This window comes from Haliotis rubra, unplaced genomic scaffold (assembly GCF_003918875.1).
Source record: "Haliotis rubra isolate DU_JTF1 unplaced genomic scaffold, ASM391887v1 Scf74, whole genome shotgun sequence".
Classification (NCBI taxonomy): Eukaryota; Metazoa; Mollusca; class Gastropoda; order Lepetellida; family Haliotidae; genus Haliotis; species Haliotis rubra.
The window spans coordinates 235,983-250,892 of record NW_025767457.1 but is presented as its reverse complement, the minus strand read 5'-3'; the positions used below and the strand labels follow the sequence as shown (position 1 = coordinate 250,892).

Sequence of the window (14,910 nt, the reverse complement as noted above, 5' to 3'; positions counted from 1 at the left end):
CCAGTCATCAATGTCTTTTGCATGTATGTTTTATGTGTGTTTATGTTGATAGTGTGCTTAAATTCAGTATTTCGATATGAGTACTATATAGATGGTGTATGTATAGCTTTGTGACATGATACTGACTTTCTATTTCAGTATGCGATTGTGTTCCGCACCCCTCCTTATCGGAACACGTCCATTGACAAGGCTGTCAATGTGATGATAATGTTGCAGAGGAAGAGTGACCAGGAGACAAGCGAGGCCAAGGCCTTCACATACTATCCCCGCAATCTTGGTAGGTGCCCATTATTGTCCGTATCTTGGCAGCGGGTGTGCATCATTGTGTTTAGCAGAAGGTGTCCATCATTGTGTTTCTCAGCAGGTGCCTATCAGAAGGTGCCATTTCATTATTGTGTTTATCTCAGCAGGTGCCTATCATCATGTTTAACTCACAGCATGTGCCCATTATTGTGTTTATCTCAGCAGGTGCCCATCATTGTGTTTAACTCAACATGTACCCATCATTGTGTTTATCTCAGCAGGTGCCCATCATTGTGTTTATCTCAGCATGTCTCCATCATTGTGTTTATCTCAGCAGGTGCCCATCATCGTGTTTATCTCAGCAGTGTGCCCATCACTGTGTTTATCTCAGCAGGTGCCCTTCATCGTGTTTATATCAGCAGGTGCCCTTCATTGTGTTTATCTCAGCAGGTGCCCTTCATCGGGTTTATCTCAGCAGTGTGCCCATCACTGTGTTTATCTCAGCAGGTGCCCTTCATTGTGTTTATCTCAGCATGTGTCCATCATCGTGTTTATCTCAGCATGTGTCCATCATTGTGTTTATCTCAGCATGTGTCCATCATTGTGTTTATCTCAGCAGGTGCCCTTCATCGTGTTTATATCAGCAGGTGCCCTTCATTGTGTTTATCTCAGCAGGTGCCCTTCATCGTGTTTATCTCAGTAGTGTGCCCATCACTGTGTTTATCTCAGCAGGTGCCCTTCATCGTGTTTATCTCAGCAGGTGTCCATCATTGTGTTTATCTCAGCAGGTGCCCTTCATTGTGTTTATCTCAGCAGGTGCCCTTCATCGTGTTTATCTCAGCAGTCCATCATTGTGCCCATCACTGTGTTTATCTCAGCAGTGTGCCCATCACTGTGTTTATCTCAGCAGGTGCCCTTCAAACTATTTTATGTATGCCATATGCTGAAAGTTTACATACGTGATATATGCATGTTTGTATCATGTATTCTGTTCTGTCCCCAGACAAAGATGGTATAGCAAGAAAGAAGAGGAAGGCCATGCCATCACTGGATGGTTTTGGGGGTCATACCGGGGAGCAGGGGTGGGTTTGGCAGCTCAAGGGGTGGGGAGGTTTCGGTGGGTCTGATGGTGGAGGGGGCGGAGGACAAGTCCCACACAGGGTTTTACTGCCGAATGGAAGTAAGTACAATCATATATCTAGGACAATTCTCGAGATCTGATAAACCTATTCTTCTATATCCAGAATATATTTTGAATTAAATCTGCATATTATTTAGTGTTGTTTATTGAACTGCCACATTGTTTTATGTTAATCAGATAAAAATACTGTATAATTGTCTCCATGCTGCTTGACAGGTAGTTGGAGAGTGTTGTAGTTAAAATGTTGGCTTATCACACCAAAGGCCTGGTTTGTTGTTTGGTAGAATGTATGAACTCATGACTGATATCAATTGTTGATGGAATGATGCTACAGTAATCTACATGTCTTGAACATGGCACTGTATCAAATAGATGTCATGTTTTTTAATCTATATGTAAAAATTGCTACTTCAGTGTTCACATTTTGTTAATTAGTTAATACCTGATATTTACAGATGTGGTCTATCAAGATGGAAATGTTCCGTCCACCATTGAACAAGGTAGGCACAGTCAGCTCTCTCCCACCATTCTACTTCTGTTTTTGGTAGTACACTCACTCACTCACTCACTCACTCACTCATGCACTCGCTCACTCATCTGAACTCACTCACTCACTCACTCATGTTTATCATAAGAGCAGCCATGAATTGAAATCAACCACATTCAATCAATCAACCACATTCCATGTTCCCCTTTTGACACCATGGCTAAGCTCAAACATTTTGCAATGGTCACAATAAGTGGATGCTTCTGTTACTATGTTTTTAATTCCATTGTTCTAGCTCATACGGGGCAGTGGGGTAGACGTAGGTACAATGTGTGAAGCCCATTTCTGGTGTGCCCCACCGTGATATTGCTGGAATATTGCTAAAAGCAGCGTAAAACCATTCTCACTCACTCATTCTAGCTCATACATTTGAATGACACCTCAGCAAAGAAGGTTTGGTGAGATATGCAGTGTAATTTTCTGTAGATAGCATATTCTCTATAGTAATAGTAATAGTCCGCTTATATGGCGCTCATATCCAGGCACATTGCCTGCTCACGGCGCTACGTACATTACTATCCCCGGTCATAGGACACTATTGTACTTTCTGATACCTTTTCAACTCCCTGGGGACCATACAGCCATGCTGCCTGTTAGTGAACTGAGACAATGTGGATCTAAGTATCTTGTCCAAGGATACTACGCAAATGTGCCCACCTTGGGACCCGAACCTAGGTGCCTCCATCGGGGATCGAACCCGGGCCTTCAGCGTGATTTGCAGACGCCTTACCACTGCACTGTTGTGCTATAGCATATCTTATGGCCCTGAATGACTATCATTCAGTGACAGGGTCATTCATTATTTTTCTTAAAAAACTGATTTTCATTCTAAACATTGTAAGTATTTGATTTTTATTTTAATATGGCATTGACACACTCTTGAAATCTTGTATGTTTGGAATTACAGCCATACAAGAATGCTATGACAGCCCTGTCAACAGTCCATATCGCACTGACTTGGACGAGCTGGACAGTCCCTATGCTGATCTGTCCATGGACTGTGAGCCAATAAAGACATCTCATCACACAACCGTCACAGATGTAACGAAGCCTTCTTCACTCAAACACAAGGGGCAAAGCAGGGGAACCATTAAAGTGGCAGACGTCCGTGATGTAACAACCAAGATGGCTGCAGTAAAGCTGAGTGACACACCCAAGAGCCCTGGCACTGAGCCAACAGAGAAGGGGTCAGAGGATGTGAAGGACAGTGAGGTCAAGGACTCGGGGTCAGACACAAGCAGTTCTAATGCACCGACAGAGGGAGCTCGAACTGATGAGGGATTCTCAGAGTCATCCTCCATTCCTGGAGATTTGTCGCCGAAGAAGGCACCTGATGGTGATGACAAACCTGTTCCTCAGAGAGACCCCAAGCAAGGTTGGTTGTAGATCTATCCTTCTGCATGAGGAAATTGTATTTAGCAACAGCATGTTACGTTTGATTTGTTTGTTTGTTGTTTAACGCCACACTCAGCGATATCCCTGCTATATGGCGGCGGTCTGTAAATATTTGAGTTTGGACCAGACAATCCAGAGGTGAATGAGCATCAATCTATGTGGGATTACGATGACATGTGTCTACCAAGTCAGCAAGCCTGACCACTTGATTCCGTTAGTCGCCTCTTACGATGAGCATGGGTTGCTGAAGACCAATTCTAACCCGGATCTTTACGGGTTGCCACATTTGATGTCAGAATGGTGTATATTTGCATTTTAAACATTTTGATAAATCTACAGACATAGACAACTTAATCAAAATCATATAAAAAATAGCCTGCATGCATTTATTTGTGTTTTATGTCAGCCTTCTGAAGTAACTGGTTACTATGGTAACTAGACAGTAAAAACATCTTTCTGTAGGTACAATTGCATTATTTTAGTGCTTTCTTTGGGACATAATTATTGGATAGATTAGATAAAAATGACATCATTTCACTTCAAAACATTCAAGGAGCAGTGGGGTAGCCTAGTGGTTAAAGCGTTCGCTCATCACGCTGAAAACCCGGGTTCGATTCCCCACATGGGTTCTATATGTGAAGCCCATTTTCTGGTATCCCCCGCTGTGATATTGCTGGAATATTGCTAAAAGCGGTGTAAAACTAAACTCACTCACTCACTCACACTCAAAACATTCAACAAAGAACATGAACTTGAAGCATCAGTCAAAATGTATTACATCATATCCAAATGTTGGGTTCATACCCTCCCTTCAAGGTTTATATCACAGAATAAAGATGAGCTTCTGAACCTTGATTCCAACCAACAATCAACTTGCTGTTACAATTTGTTCAGTTCAAGGCAAGATAGAGTTGAGCAAGAAGAAAGACGAAGCTATCCGCATGGCACAACGTACAGCTGTTGCCCTTCGAGAATACGCAGAGACCGGGGACATCCGCTATTTGCTGCTGGTACAGCGCCATCTAGCATCCATACAAAATGAAAATGGAGATCTGTAAGCATTGTTTGTTTTTAAAAATCAAACAACAATTCAAATGTCTTTTCCAAGCAAGATGTCATTTACAATTGAAAAGTTGAATTCCCCTTCTTGATACTGGACATGAAGAGGAATACTATTTATACCATGTCAGTAGAAATTTCAAAGAACAGTCTTTGACATGAAAGTATTAATACATACATATTTTGAAACTCTTTCTTGTACCTGTACAGCCCGATTCACCTGGCAGTAATCAACAACCAAGTGATAGCATTGCAGTACCTGCTGGACGTCATGGGAACACTCCCAAAGTCCAGGTCAAGGGTCAATGCCTTCAACCTCCTCAGACAGGTCAGTTGCAACATCACCAACTATTTCCCTAAACACTTTTCATGGCAGTCAACTGTGTATTCAGTCTTTTTCTATCCACGTGTTTTGGTAACCATGGTGGTTCGAGCATATTTATGCATATTTCCTGAACCTTGAAACCAGTTCTTATAAATTTTGTGCCCAAAAGGTTATGCCTTACTAAAATCAAAGAAATGTTTTCTCAACAACTGTTGTTAATCCTGTTCTTTAACATGCTTTATAGTTAAATAAATTGTAACACTGATATAGCTGTTCTATATGGTTCTATGTATAGGTTAATCATTGTTTCCTAACTTCAGCGATTTTTTTCATGTTTTCGTCCTGTGTGCAATTCAGTAATGTCAATTAAAGATTTATAGCAATGATGAGAAAAAATTCATTAGCTACAGTAAATTCTTGCATTTGATTAATAAATCATTTTGCTAATTTGTTCACACCCCACAGACTGCCCTCCATCTTGCTGTCATCACAAAACAAAAGAACGTCATCGAGATTCTTCTCCACGCTGGTGGAGACCCCAGCCTCTGTGATCGCCATGGTAACACACCAGCACACCTGGCAGTGTTGAGTGAGAGTATGGACTGTCTGCATTCTCTTGTCAGATATATACAGCCCACAGCAAATGTGAACAAACCGTTCCCAGAGTTGGATTATCTCAATTATGAGGGTACGGATATTTATTTACCATAACATAGTGCTATTTATGTACAGCAGGGTTGCATCGAGAGTGTAGATAAAATGGCTGCAAACTCAATAAAAGCAAATTTTCAGCAGCTTCTTGAACAAAGGCTTCAAAATCAGTTCATTTTACCCTTTACTGCAAATGAAGTTCTATATGGCTAGTTTTCCCTCAAAGTAAGTGAGGTGAGGTGAAATTGGGTTTTACGTCGTGCTTGAGAATATTTCGCTCATATGACGACGTGCATGCGTATGTATGTGTATGTGCGGCTGCTTGTACTAGCCCAGACTGAAGCTGGTTTTATAGTGCTAGCCCACTGAGATACCATGCCGCAGTGAAGCATGAACCCCACTCAGACACATTATACTGACTCCGAGCCGACCAGTCCTTGTTGTACCCATTAATGCTGAGCGCCAGGCAGGGACCAACAAGTACCATATTTTAACGTCTTTTGGTATGACGCGGTCGGGGATCGAACCTACGACCTTCCGCTGTCCGGGCGGACGCTCTAACCACTACACCACGGAGGCGGTTTCAAAATAAGTGCGAGGTCAAGTTACATTACCAAATCTGTTAAGTCAAAGGAAAGGAAGTTTGTATCAGGCCTTCATCTACAATTGCTAGGTTACTGTAATTTTATGCAGTTTCCTGTATTTAAATGCTGTGATATTCCGTGATGTTTACAAAATGTTGACATTCTATCCTATATTTTCAAAAAAGTAAGCAGGTTTACACTGTGGCAATCTCTCCATTCTTGTCAAATTGGTATGCAGTTTTACAGTGTGACATTCTATCCTTACTCATCTACAGGGTATGCCCCCGCCCACCTGGCAGCTCGCCGCGGCAACGTTGCAGTGTTGAAGACGCTGGTGTATGGTCAGGCGGACATGAATCTCCAGGACGGCAAAAGTGGTCGTACTCCACTCCACCATGCTGTTGAAGTTGATGACTTGCCAACAGCAGGGTATCTTCTTATGGAGGTCAGTTGATCAGACGATATTGAGTATGAATACACATTTGCATTAGTTCAATGAATACATTTTGCCCGGCCTGGAGTAGAGGACAAGCACTCTGTATGTTCTACATGAGTACCATGTATATATTCATCTTGCTGGACAACGGTTGTGATAATAATTATCATAGGCGGATCCAGAGGGGGGATGTGCAACCCCCAAAACGAACTGTGCATCCCCCTTTCTGAACTGTGCACCCCCTCCTTTCCTCAAAAGCTGTATCCGCCCCTGATTGTTCAGGGCAAGTTTGCCATTAACAGTAGCAGTGACTGCGATAATTATAGCAATGATATTTAATACTGTAAAACGAGAAAATTTTGCGAGCAGGATATTTTTACGAACTTTGTGCTTTTCCTGACCTCGCAAAAGTTTTAAGACGCAGAAACGGCAACAAATTTTTGTGGGTTTTTTAAAACTTTATTCCATATTATACCATAATATAACATATTTAAAAACAATGCAGCATACTTAAAACATATTGTCTCTAGGCACTATCCTTTATTAGAACATTATCAACACTGTCTTCTCAACAATTCACTCAGTCACTTGCCTGCAGACATTTTGTCGAGGAGCCCAGATGCTCGCCAACCACGCACAACAGTCTCTTTGTTTTTCTTCACTTGGTCATAGCTGGACACTACCCATCGAGCATGGATCGGCTTCATTACACTAATCCTTAAATCAACATGTTTGTAGGTCTTGTCCTTCAAGTTCTTTGTCACGCTGTCAGCATACCACTGCGTGAACTGAGCTTTCATGGCTGTCTTGAACTCGGCATTCACTGACAAGTCCATTGGTTGTAGCTCGCTGGTGCAGCCAGCCGGAACAAACTTGACCAGGAAGTTACGTTGTTTTAACAAGTTGAGGAATGACTCGCATTGGTGCCCAGCGAAAACATCAAAGATGACAAGTGATTTCTGGCGTAGTGGCAGTTTGAGTTCTATTTTGATTCCCTTTGTGTAAGGGACAAGCACATGATCAACGTAATCCAACATGCTGATTTCATTAATCCAGTGATTGGGAGTGTGGGTCACGTGCCATTCTGATGGAAATTTGTAGTGGGCGTGGCATTTGTTGGTCTGGCCTTGAAAAATTATTTGTAGAGGTTACATGTCTCCGCTGGCTGTACTGCCAAGCAACAATGTTATTTTTGCGTAGATGGGTGCCTCTCGAAAAAATAACACGCGTCAGATCGGATGAGGGTATCAAGGTTGCAAAATTTTTAAGGCGGAAAATTTCTCGTTTTACAGTAGCTAGCAACGGGCGACTGTGGCGACGACAGTATCAAACAGTGGCAGCAACACTGACAGGCAACAACATTGACACGGTAACAGCAGCAGTGACTATGGCATTGATGTCAGTAAGACTGTGAACAACAGTAACAGCAACACATTGACAGAGGCATGGACAACAACACAACAGCAACATTGACAGTGACATGGACAACAACACTATTAAACACGCGACAGTAAGGCATGGACAGCTATTAAAGTGACTATGGCATTGTAACAGTGACTATGTCAGCCAAACACTATTGACACTGACAGTAGCAACATTGACAGACAGAGGCATGGACAACAACACTATTAAACACTGACAACAACATTGACGGTAACGGTGACAGAGGCATGGACAACAACAACACTATTAAACACTGACAGCCAGCAACATTGACAGCAACAGTGACAGAGGCATGGACAACAACACTATTAAACACTGACAGCCAGCAACATTGACAGTAACAGCAAACTGTAACATGTAACTGTAACTGTAACATTTCAGATCTTTCTGTACGTGAGTGAGTGAGTTTTAGTTTTTACGCCGCTTTTCGCAATATTCCAGCAATATCACGGCGGGGGACACCAGAAATTAGCTTCACTCATTGTGCCCATGTGGGGAATCGAACCCGGACCTTCATCGTGACAAGCGAACGCTTTAACCACTATGCTACCCCACTGCCCCTTCTTTCTGTATGTACTTCATGATAAATTGGTGTAACAAATTCGACAAAATGTTCAAAGTGTCTGTAATTCCAGACTGATGCTGACGTGAATGCCCACTGCTTTGACGGGAACACTGCACTACACATTGCATGTGGGCGTGGGCTGGTGGGAATGGTGGCGCTGCTGATGACAGCTGGTGCTGATCCCAACATCGAGAACGAGGAGATCCCCCCCTTGGTAGAGGAGGGGGATGATGCAGAGGACAACAGTCTAGACTCCTGGGGAGAGAGGCTCGGCATGAGGCCAGCAGACTATGCTCAGGAGAATGAGAGGGTAGGTGTAGCACAAAGGTGAATACTGGCTAGGATATATAGCACAAAGGTGAATACTGGCTAGGGTATATAGCACAGGTGAATACGGGGTAGGGTGTATGGCACATGTAGAATGTTGGTGAATACAGGATAGGGTATATAACTCATGTAGAATGTTGGTGAATACAGGGTAGGGTATATAACTCATGTAGAATGTTGGTGAATACAGGGTAGGGTATATAACTCATGTAGAATGTTGGTGAATACAGGGTAGGGTATATAGCACATGTTGCACATAGGTGAATACAAGAAAGGGTGTCATGTGTGAATCCAGGGTAGAGTATAAAATTTACATGGGGGGAATACAGAGCAGGGTCTAGTATGCATATAGGTGCATACAGGGTATATTCTAATATACACCTTGGTTGATACAAAGCGTGACAGAACATTCACAGGAGTGAATACAGAAGATGTTAAAGCAACCACAGGTAAACACATAATAACGGTAATGCTATTTTTGAGGGTATTATCATTTGCAGAAGCCTGCGGTCTTCCATTAACTGCCCGACGAAGGAGGGCAGTTGAAAAAGACCGAGGGCTTCTGCAAATGATAATTCCCTCAAATATAGCTGACCGTTATTATTGCTAAAATACATGGAATTTGTGTTGAAAAGAAAAAGGAAACAATGAAGGAATTTGACTGTAAGTTTACCCAAATCAACTTCTGACGGGGTTGACTGTCCAAATGCAATTACGTCATCGAACAATTCAAGTGACGTCACAACAGAAAGTGACGAAATTCGACCTTGGCCTTTGACAAGACCATAGCCTGCAACATGTCAAACTATGTCAGTGTTCGGTTTTGGTCCATCAACAGCCTTAATAGTGCAATTGTTAAGGTTAGCACCAACAAGAAAGCCAATATTACCGCTATTTAAAGCAGGAATTCGGGTTGCTTTGACTTGTTTGGCCCAGAATATCTGCCCGTCGAAAGCCAATTAATGTCGAATGAACCGTAAGCCCACGCACCCATTATGACGTCAGTTGACAACAGAACTGATAGTGGCCCGTCATTAAGGTTGAGCGGTCCAATATCATTTGCAGCGGCCCGCAAATTTCTGATAATGGGAGGGCCGTTTCATGATAATTCCATGTATTTTAGCTATAAAGTAGGTTATAGCATACTTGTTAGATTAAAAATTTAAATCTCAGATTTTTATTCAACTTAGGATAAAAGTTGTTTAACAAACGAGCATAGTTTCAAATCGGTATTATTGGTTTGTATTACAAGGGGGTATGCAGATTAAATGAAACACTGAGAACAAGGAGGGTTGGTCTAAGTTAACGCTCATCACGTACCGCACATGCATTTGTTTCACTGTTCTAACTACTGCGCTTACCCCCTTGTAATACAAACCAATATAAGTGATTTGAAACAATGATCGTTTGTTAAACAACTTTTTTCCTAAGTTGAATAAAAATCTAAGATTTAATTTTTAAATTGGCAAGGTAGAATTATGAGGATTCATAATCTTAATTTCACTGTATTCGATTTACATTTTTGTTTAAAGTGAAATTCACCAGTAAGTTTTCACTGCAAACAGGCTATAAACCAACAGATTTTATAAAATTCAAAAGTGCTCTCTGTATTCATGCAACCCAGATCCTGAGCATCCTTCAAGGTGAAATATACACTCCACAAGAACCCACAGATGATTTGGATAACCAGGACCTCCAGGAGGACTCGGTGCCCTCAGACAACCGGGAGACAACCACGGAGATAACGTCCATCTACTCATGCCGTAATGAGAGTGGAGTCGACAGCATGAACTTCAAACTGTTTCAGCAAGGTAAACCACACCCACATCACAGAGACAGAGCATCTTGACTGGAACTGATGCTGAAATAATTAATAACATATCCACACTCAGTATCAACAGGGCCCACTTACAATCCGATACTTTAACATAGATTAACGTAGTCGAAGCGCTAAGATTTCTTTGTACAACAGGGCCCATATATTTTAACATAGATTGACGTAGTCGAAGTGATAAGATTTTTTTGTGCAACAGGGCCGAAATACTTTAACATAGATTAACGTAGTCAGAGCGCTAAGATTTCTTTGTACAACAGGGCCCATATACTTTAACATAGACTAACGTAGTCATTGCGCTAAATTTATTTGTGCAACAGGCCCTAGTTATTATTTCAGTTTTAGGTCAATATGTATGTACACTTACAATATCACACTTCAGCACAGAGTTATGTCCCTTAGTGATGCCAGGATGTACTGATTGTGGGTTTCAACCCAAAATTTGCCACTAGCAAGACCCTTTTTCATTTTGATTTTTTCACCACCCAAATTCTGTGGATGTGTCCCTCTGGACTCATTAAGCTGATACATGGCCGTATGACTGAAATACCTTCAATGTGGCATTAAACGTCATTCACTCGTTTATATGTAGAGTAGTTTCATTCGCATTTTGTGCTGAACAAGTCAACATTTTATTTGACCTAGGTGACCTTGAGAAGCTGGATTTCCTGACACGAATCGAGTTGGCGAAGTTGCTTGACCCAATGCAGCCTGGACGTGATGTTTTCTCTCTGGCCGAAAGGCTGGACTATTTTAATCTCCATCACGCCCTAGAGGCCATGAAAGAACAGTCCAGTCCTACTCGCTTCCTGCTCGACTACTACGAGGTAGGACAGGCCGTTACTGTTGATGTCCCCAAAGATTAAAGATTCTTTAACTGTCAGATGCTTCATGAACTTGTGATTATCTTCTGATAACATTCTTCATGCACTTACCGCCTGAGATATATCTGATATGTATGATCAAACCACCTTGTGGTGATTCTGGGGGGAGAACTGGTGCACTGTGATTACACCATGCTTGGCATAAAACATGCCATGAGGTTACAGATATTGACCCGTCCTTGACTATCAACTGTAATATATGCCCTTGCCCTGGCCCTTGCCCTGACCCTGGCCCTGGCCCTTGCCCTGACCCTGGCCCTGCCCTGCCCTAATATGGCAAATAGCTGCTTGGCATCAATATTCAGAAAATGTAGATATAATAATGAAAATGAAATGGGAAAAAATAAGTGCTTGAAATGGCTGCAGTCATACCGTGAGGGTACAGACAGTGTCACTCTCAAGGAAGGAACTTGACTATGGAAGGGAGGTAACTTTCATTTTTTAGTTATCTCCCTTACCTAGGCTACTGAGGAAGAATATTGCTACATGTGATATTTCATAGTAAGCGGTTCTGGTGTAGTTTAATATCAGTGATATCAGACATCATACCAAAAGAACATATGGACATTAGGCTAAATTGATTGTTCTATTCAGGCATCTGATGGGACAGTGACGAAGTTGCGCAGCTCACTGCAAGTGATGGATCGACAGGATGCTGTCATGATCATCGACACAGCCCTGGCACCAGACAAGCCTGGTAGGTACACAGGAATAAACCCTCAACTGTAAATTAGGATGTAAAGTTTCCATATTTTGAAGTAGTCTTCTGTATATTAGATACCTCTATTTTTATTTGGGAGCCAAGTACTTTGACATGGGAATTTTTTGTGACTGGGAGGACGTATGTCACTAAATTAATCAGGCAGCAGAATGGATGGTAGCTCATACTGTCAGCCAGTGGTTTTCCAGGTCTTAACTTAAAAACTCACAAATAGAAATTGAAATTGATAAAGTAGGATTATTGCTAGCTGATATATATACCAACTTTCACTCACATCATAGATTACAAAGGCCTCTACTAGTAGGGCTGTATGGGTGGCAAGGGGACGGAGTTGGATAGTGTGAGGAGTAGGAGAATGACGATTGGATAGTAGGTGAACATAATATGAACATGAAAACAAATATATCTGTTTTTAAAAAATGTGAGTCGACAAAAATAAATCAAAGAGTGAAATAGTGTCAGACGTTTTTATGATAAATTTCCATTCAGTTTTGATTATGGCAGTTTAAACAATTGATCGATATTAATAGTAATGATAAATGAGTTGGGGGTGGATAAATAACATATTTACTAATCAGCAGTTTGAAAAATAAAACCAACGGTATTATTTTTTCAGATTTTAATGTTCTTGAGTCAGCAGTCATAAACCAAGTTTAAAAACTGTCTGTATATGCTGTTCAGGAACTGTAGAAGAAAGTAATCCTTAATTTTTATTTCAGCTGACAAAACCGCCACAGATACCCGTGTTGACTCGGGGATGGAGAGTATGGGGAGAAAGGCCCTCCCGTCACGCTGCAACCTCACATCATCATAGAGAAACATCCCTCCCTCCCTATCACTCCAATCTATATCGTCCATTAAGTCTACTCTAGTGAGGATCAAACTGTTTCCTCCACACAGTGGGACAGGTAGACAGGAGAGGCAGTTCAAGCCTACCCTGCATAGATCTGTTCATTGATATTCTCATACATGAGGATAGCGAAACTTTTATTTTACTTAGAATACTTAAAGGCATTCATTTAGAGAGAAAACATTTTTTATCACATTTTATTTGTTTTATATAAACTGAATAGGCAAGTGAGACAAGCGAAGTACCCCTGACAGAGACCAGCTGTCCAGCTGATGGTGGCGAGTCTACTAGGAACACCTCAGCAAAACACCTGTCATCATTGTTGTCACTGATGTCATCATTGTGAATGTTCTCTCATTGTTTTATTTTAATTTCTGAAGTCATGTTGGTAGTGTTTTGTGGTGATAGTTTCCATGTCCATTCGTCTCTCTTTGTCCCCATGTAGCCAATGATTCCATGTATATTCCATGTATAAACTGAGTAACACTACTCTCCACACAACCATAACATTGTTTGAACACTCTGCACCCTCCAAGATGGTTGAACACTAGTAACCCTCACCAAATTCACATTGTAATAATAACAATAATGATAATAAGTATAATAATGATCATGATGATCATTGCCACTTAACAGCTCTTCACTTTAGATTATAATGGGGCAGGACTCCACACCATTCAACAAATATAACCCCACTTAACAGGCTAGTGCACATATGTTTTACATTCTGAACTCCCTGGGGAGTATCCAGTAATCCTCAGATAAAGACCCAACTAGCGATTCCTGATTAGATCTGATCCAGCAACTTGTGCTGTCTGTAAGAGGTAACTGGGCAGTGGGGTAGATTAGTAGTTAAAGCATTCGCTTATCATGCCAAAAATCAGGTTTGATTCCCCACATGGGTACAACATGTGAAGTCCATTTCTGGTGTCTGGTGTCCACCGTCATATAATTTGAATATTGTTAAGTGGACCCAAAGCATGAGTGGAAACACTGAAAAAGACATGTGAGCATGACAAAATATTAATATGAGAGACTAAACATCTAGCTGCTTCAGGAATTGTTCAGGAAAATTATTGTACCTTTAGGGATATCAGTAAACATGCCATAGCCTCTCTTCAACAGCCATGATACAAGAAAATGTACAGCCATGCTTCTATTTGGGTACAATCAGCTTTCCCCCTTTGTGAGGGACAAGATGAAAATGTTTTATGTGTTCGAGCTTAAATGTTCACCATTCTCAATCTGGTGCCCTTCCCAACATTGGAAATTCACGGTGTTCATATGGGAAATATGTATATATTGAATGCATAAAATGTACACTGTTTGAAAATTGTGCCAGTGATTAACCTCTCTTGTCATCCATAAAGAAACCTGGAACCTTAGCCTGTATGGCTTGGATCATGAGCACTAGTTATTTCAAAAACGGTTTTCCCAAATTAGGTCAGGATGAATTTTGGTTTGGGAGGGAGGGGTTATTTATTTTTGGCCAGAAACTTTGTTTGGAAAGAATAAAATAAATTTAAAAATCCAATTTCAAATATTTTGGTTCTGTTTCATTGAAATATATTTTTCAAGAATAATGGCAGGAGGTTTTAACATAAAGTTGAACCGGTTTGAATTATTATATATATTCATAACGCTGGAGCCAGTGGAGCCAGTTTGTCTGGCAGAGACTGTCTGTCTGGTAGAGACAGTTTTTGTGTTTCTTAATATTTTACATATTTCAGGCTGGAGGTAGTGTTGTTGTTGTTTTTCACTTTTCACATTTCAAATTTATTTGTACAAGTTATATTTTTCATAAATTCTTTTAAAGTAAGACTGGCCTTTTCTTTTATATTATGCCTGTTAATATGTCTGTCTACAGTATAACTGTTTTCCACAAACAGGTAACAGATGATTTTA

General features: G+C 41.1%; 1 protein-coding gene across 2 annotated transcripts in view; it reads left to right on the top strand.

Moving 5' to 3' along the window:
* Positions 1–12,999, top strand: part of LOC124259865 (nuclear factor NF-kappa-B p105 subunit-like) — a 37,706-nt gene extending 24,707 nt beyond the window's left edge. For both annotated transcript variants that reach the window (XM_046694081.1, XM_046694080.1), the window contains exons 9-21: positions 139–277; positions 1,247–1,423; positions 1,840–1,884; positions 2,839–3,306; positions 4,221–4,380; positions 4,596–4,713; positions 5,176–5,398; positions 6,221–6,390; positions 8,460–8,699; positions 10,341–10,527; positions 11,196–11,377; positions 12,029–12,131; positions 12,875–12,999. In XM_046694081.1, the coding sequence (XP_046550037.1) occupies positions 139–277; positions 1,247–1,423; positions 1,840–1,884; positions 2,839–3,306; positions 4,221–4,380; positions 4,596–4,713; positions 5,176–5,398; positions 6,221–6,390; positions 8,460–8,699; positions 10,341–10,527; positions 11,196–11,377; positions 12,029–12,131; positions 12,875–12,969 (2,307 nt within the window). In that variant the 3' untranslated portion in view covers positions 12,970–12,999. The remainder of the gene's footprint in view (positions 1–138; positions 278–1,246; positions 1,424–1,839; positions 1,885–2,838; positions 3,307–4,220; positions 4,381–4,595; positions 4,714–5,175; positions 5,399–6,220; positions 6,391–8,459; positions 8,700–10,340; positions 10,528–11,195; positions 11,378–12,028; positions 12,132–12,874) is intronic.
* The last annotated feature ends 1,911 nt before the right edge of the window (positions 13,000–14,910 follow it).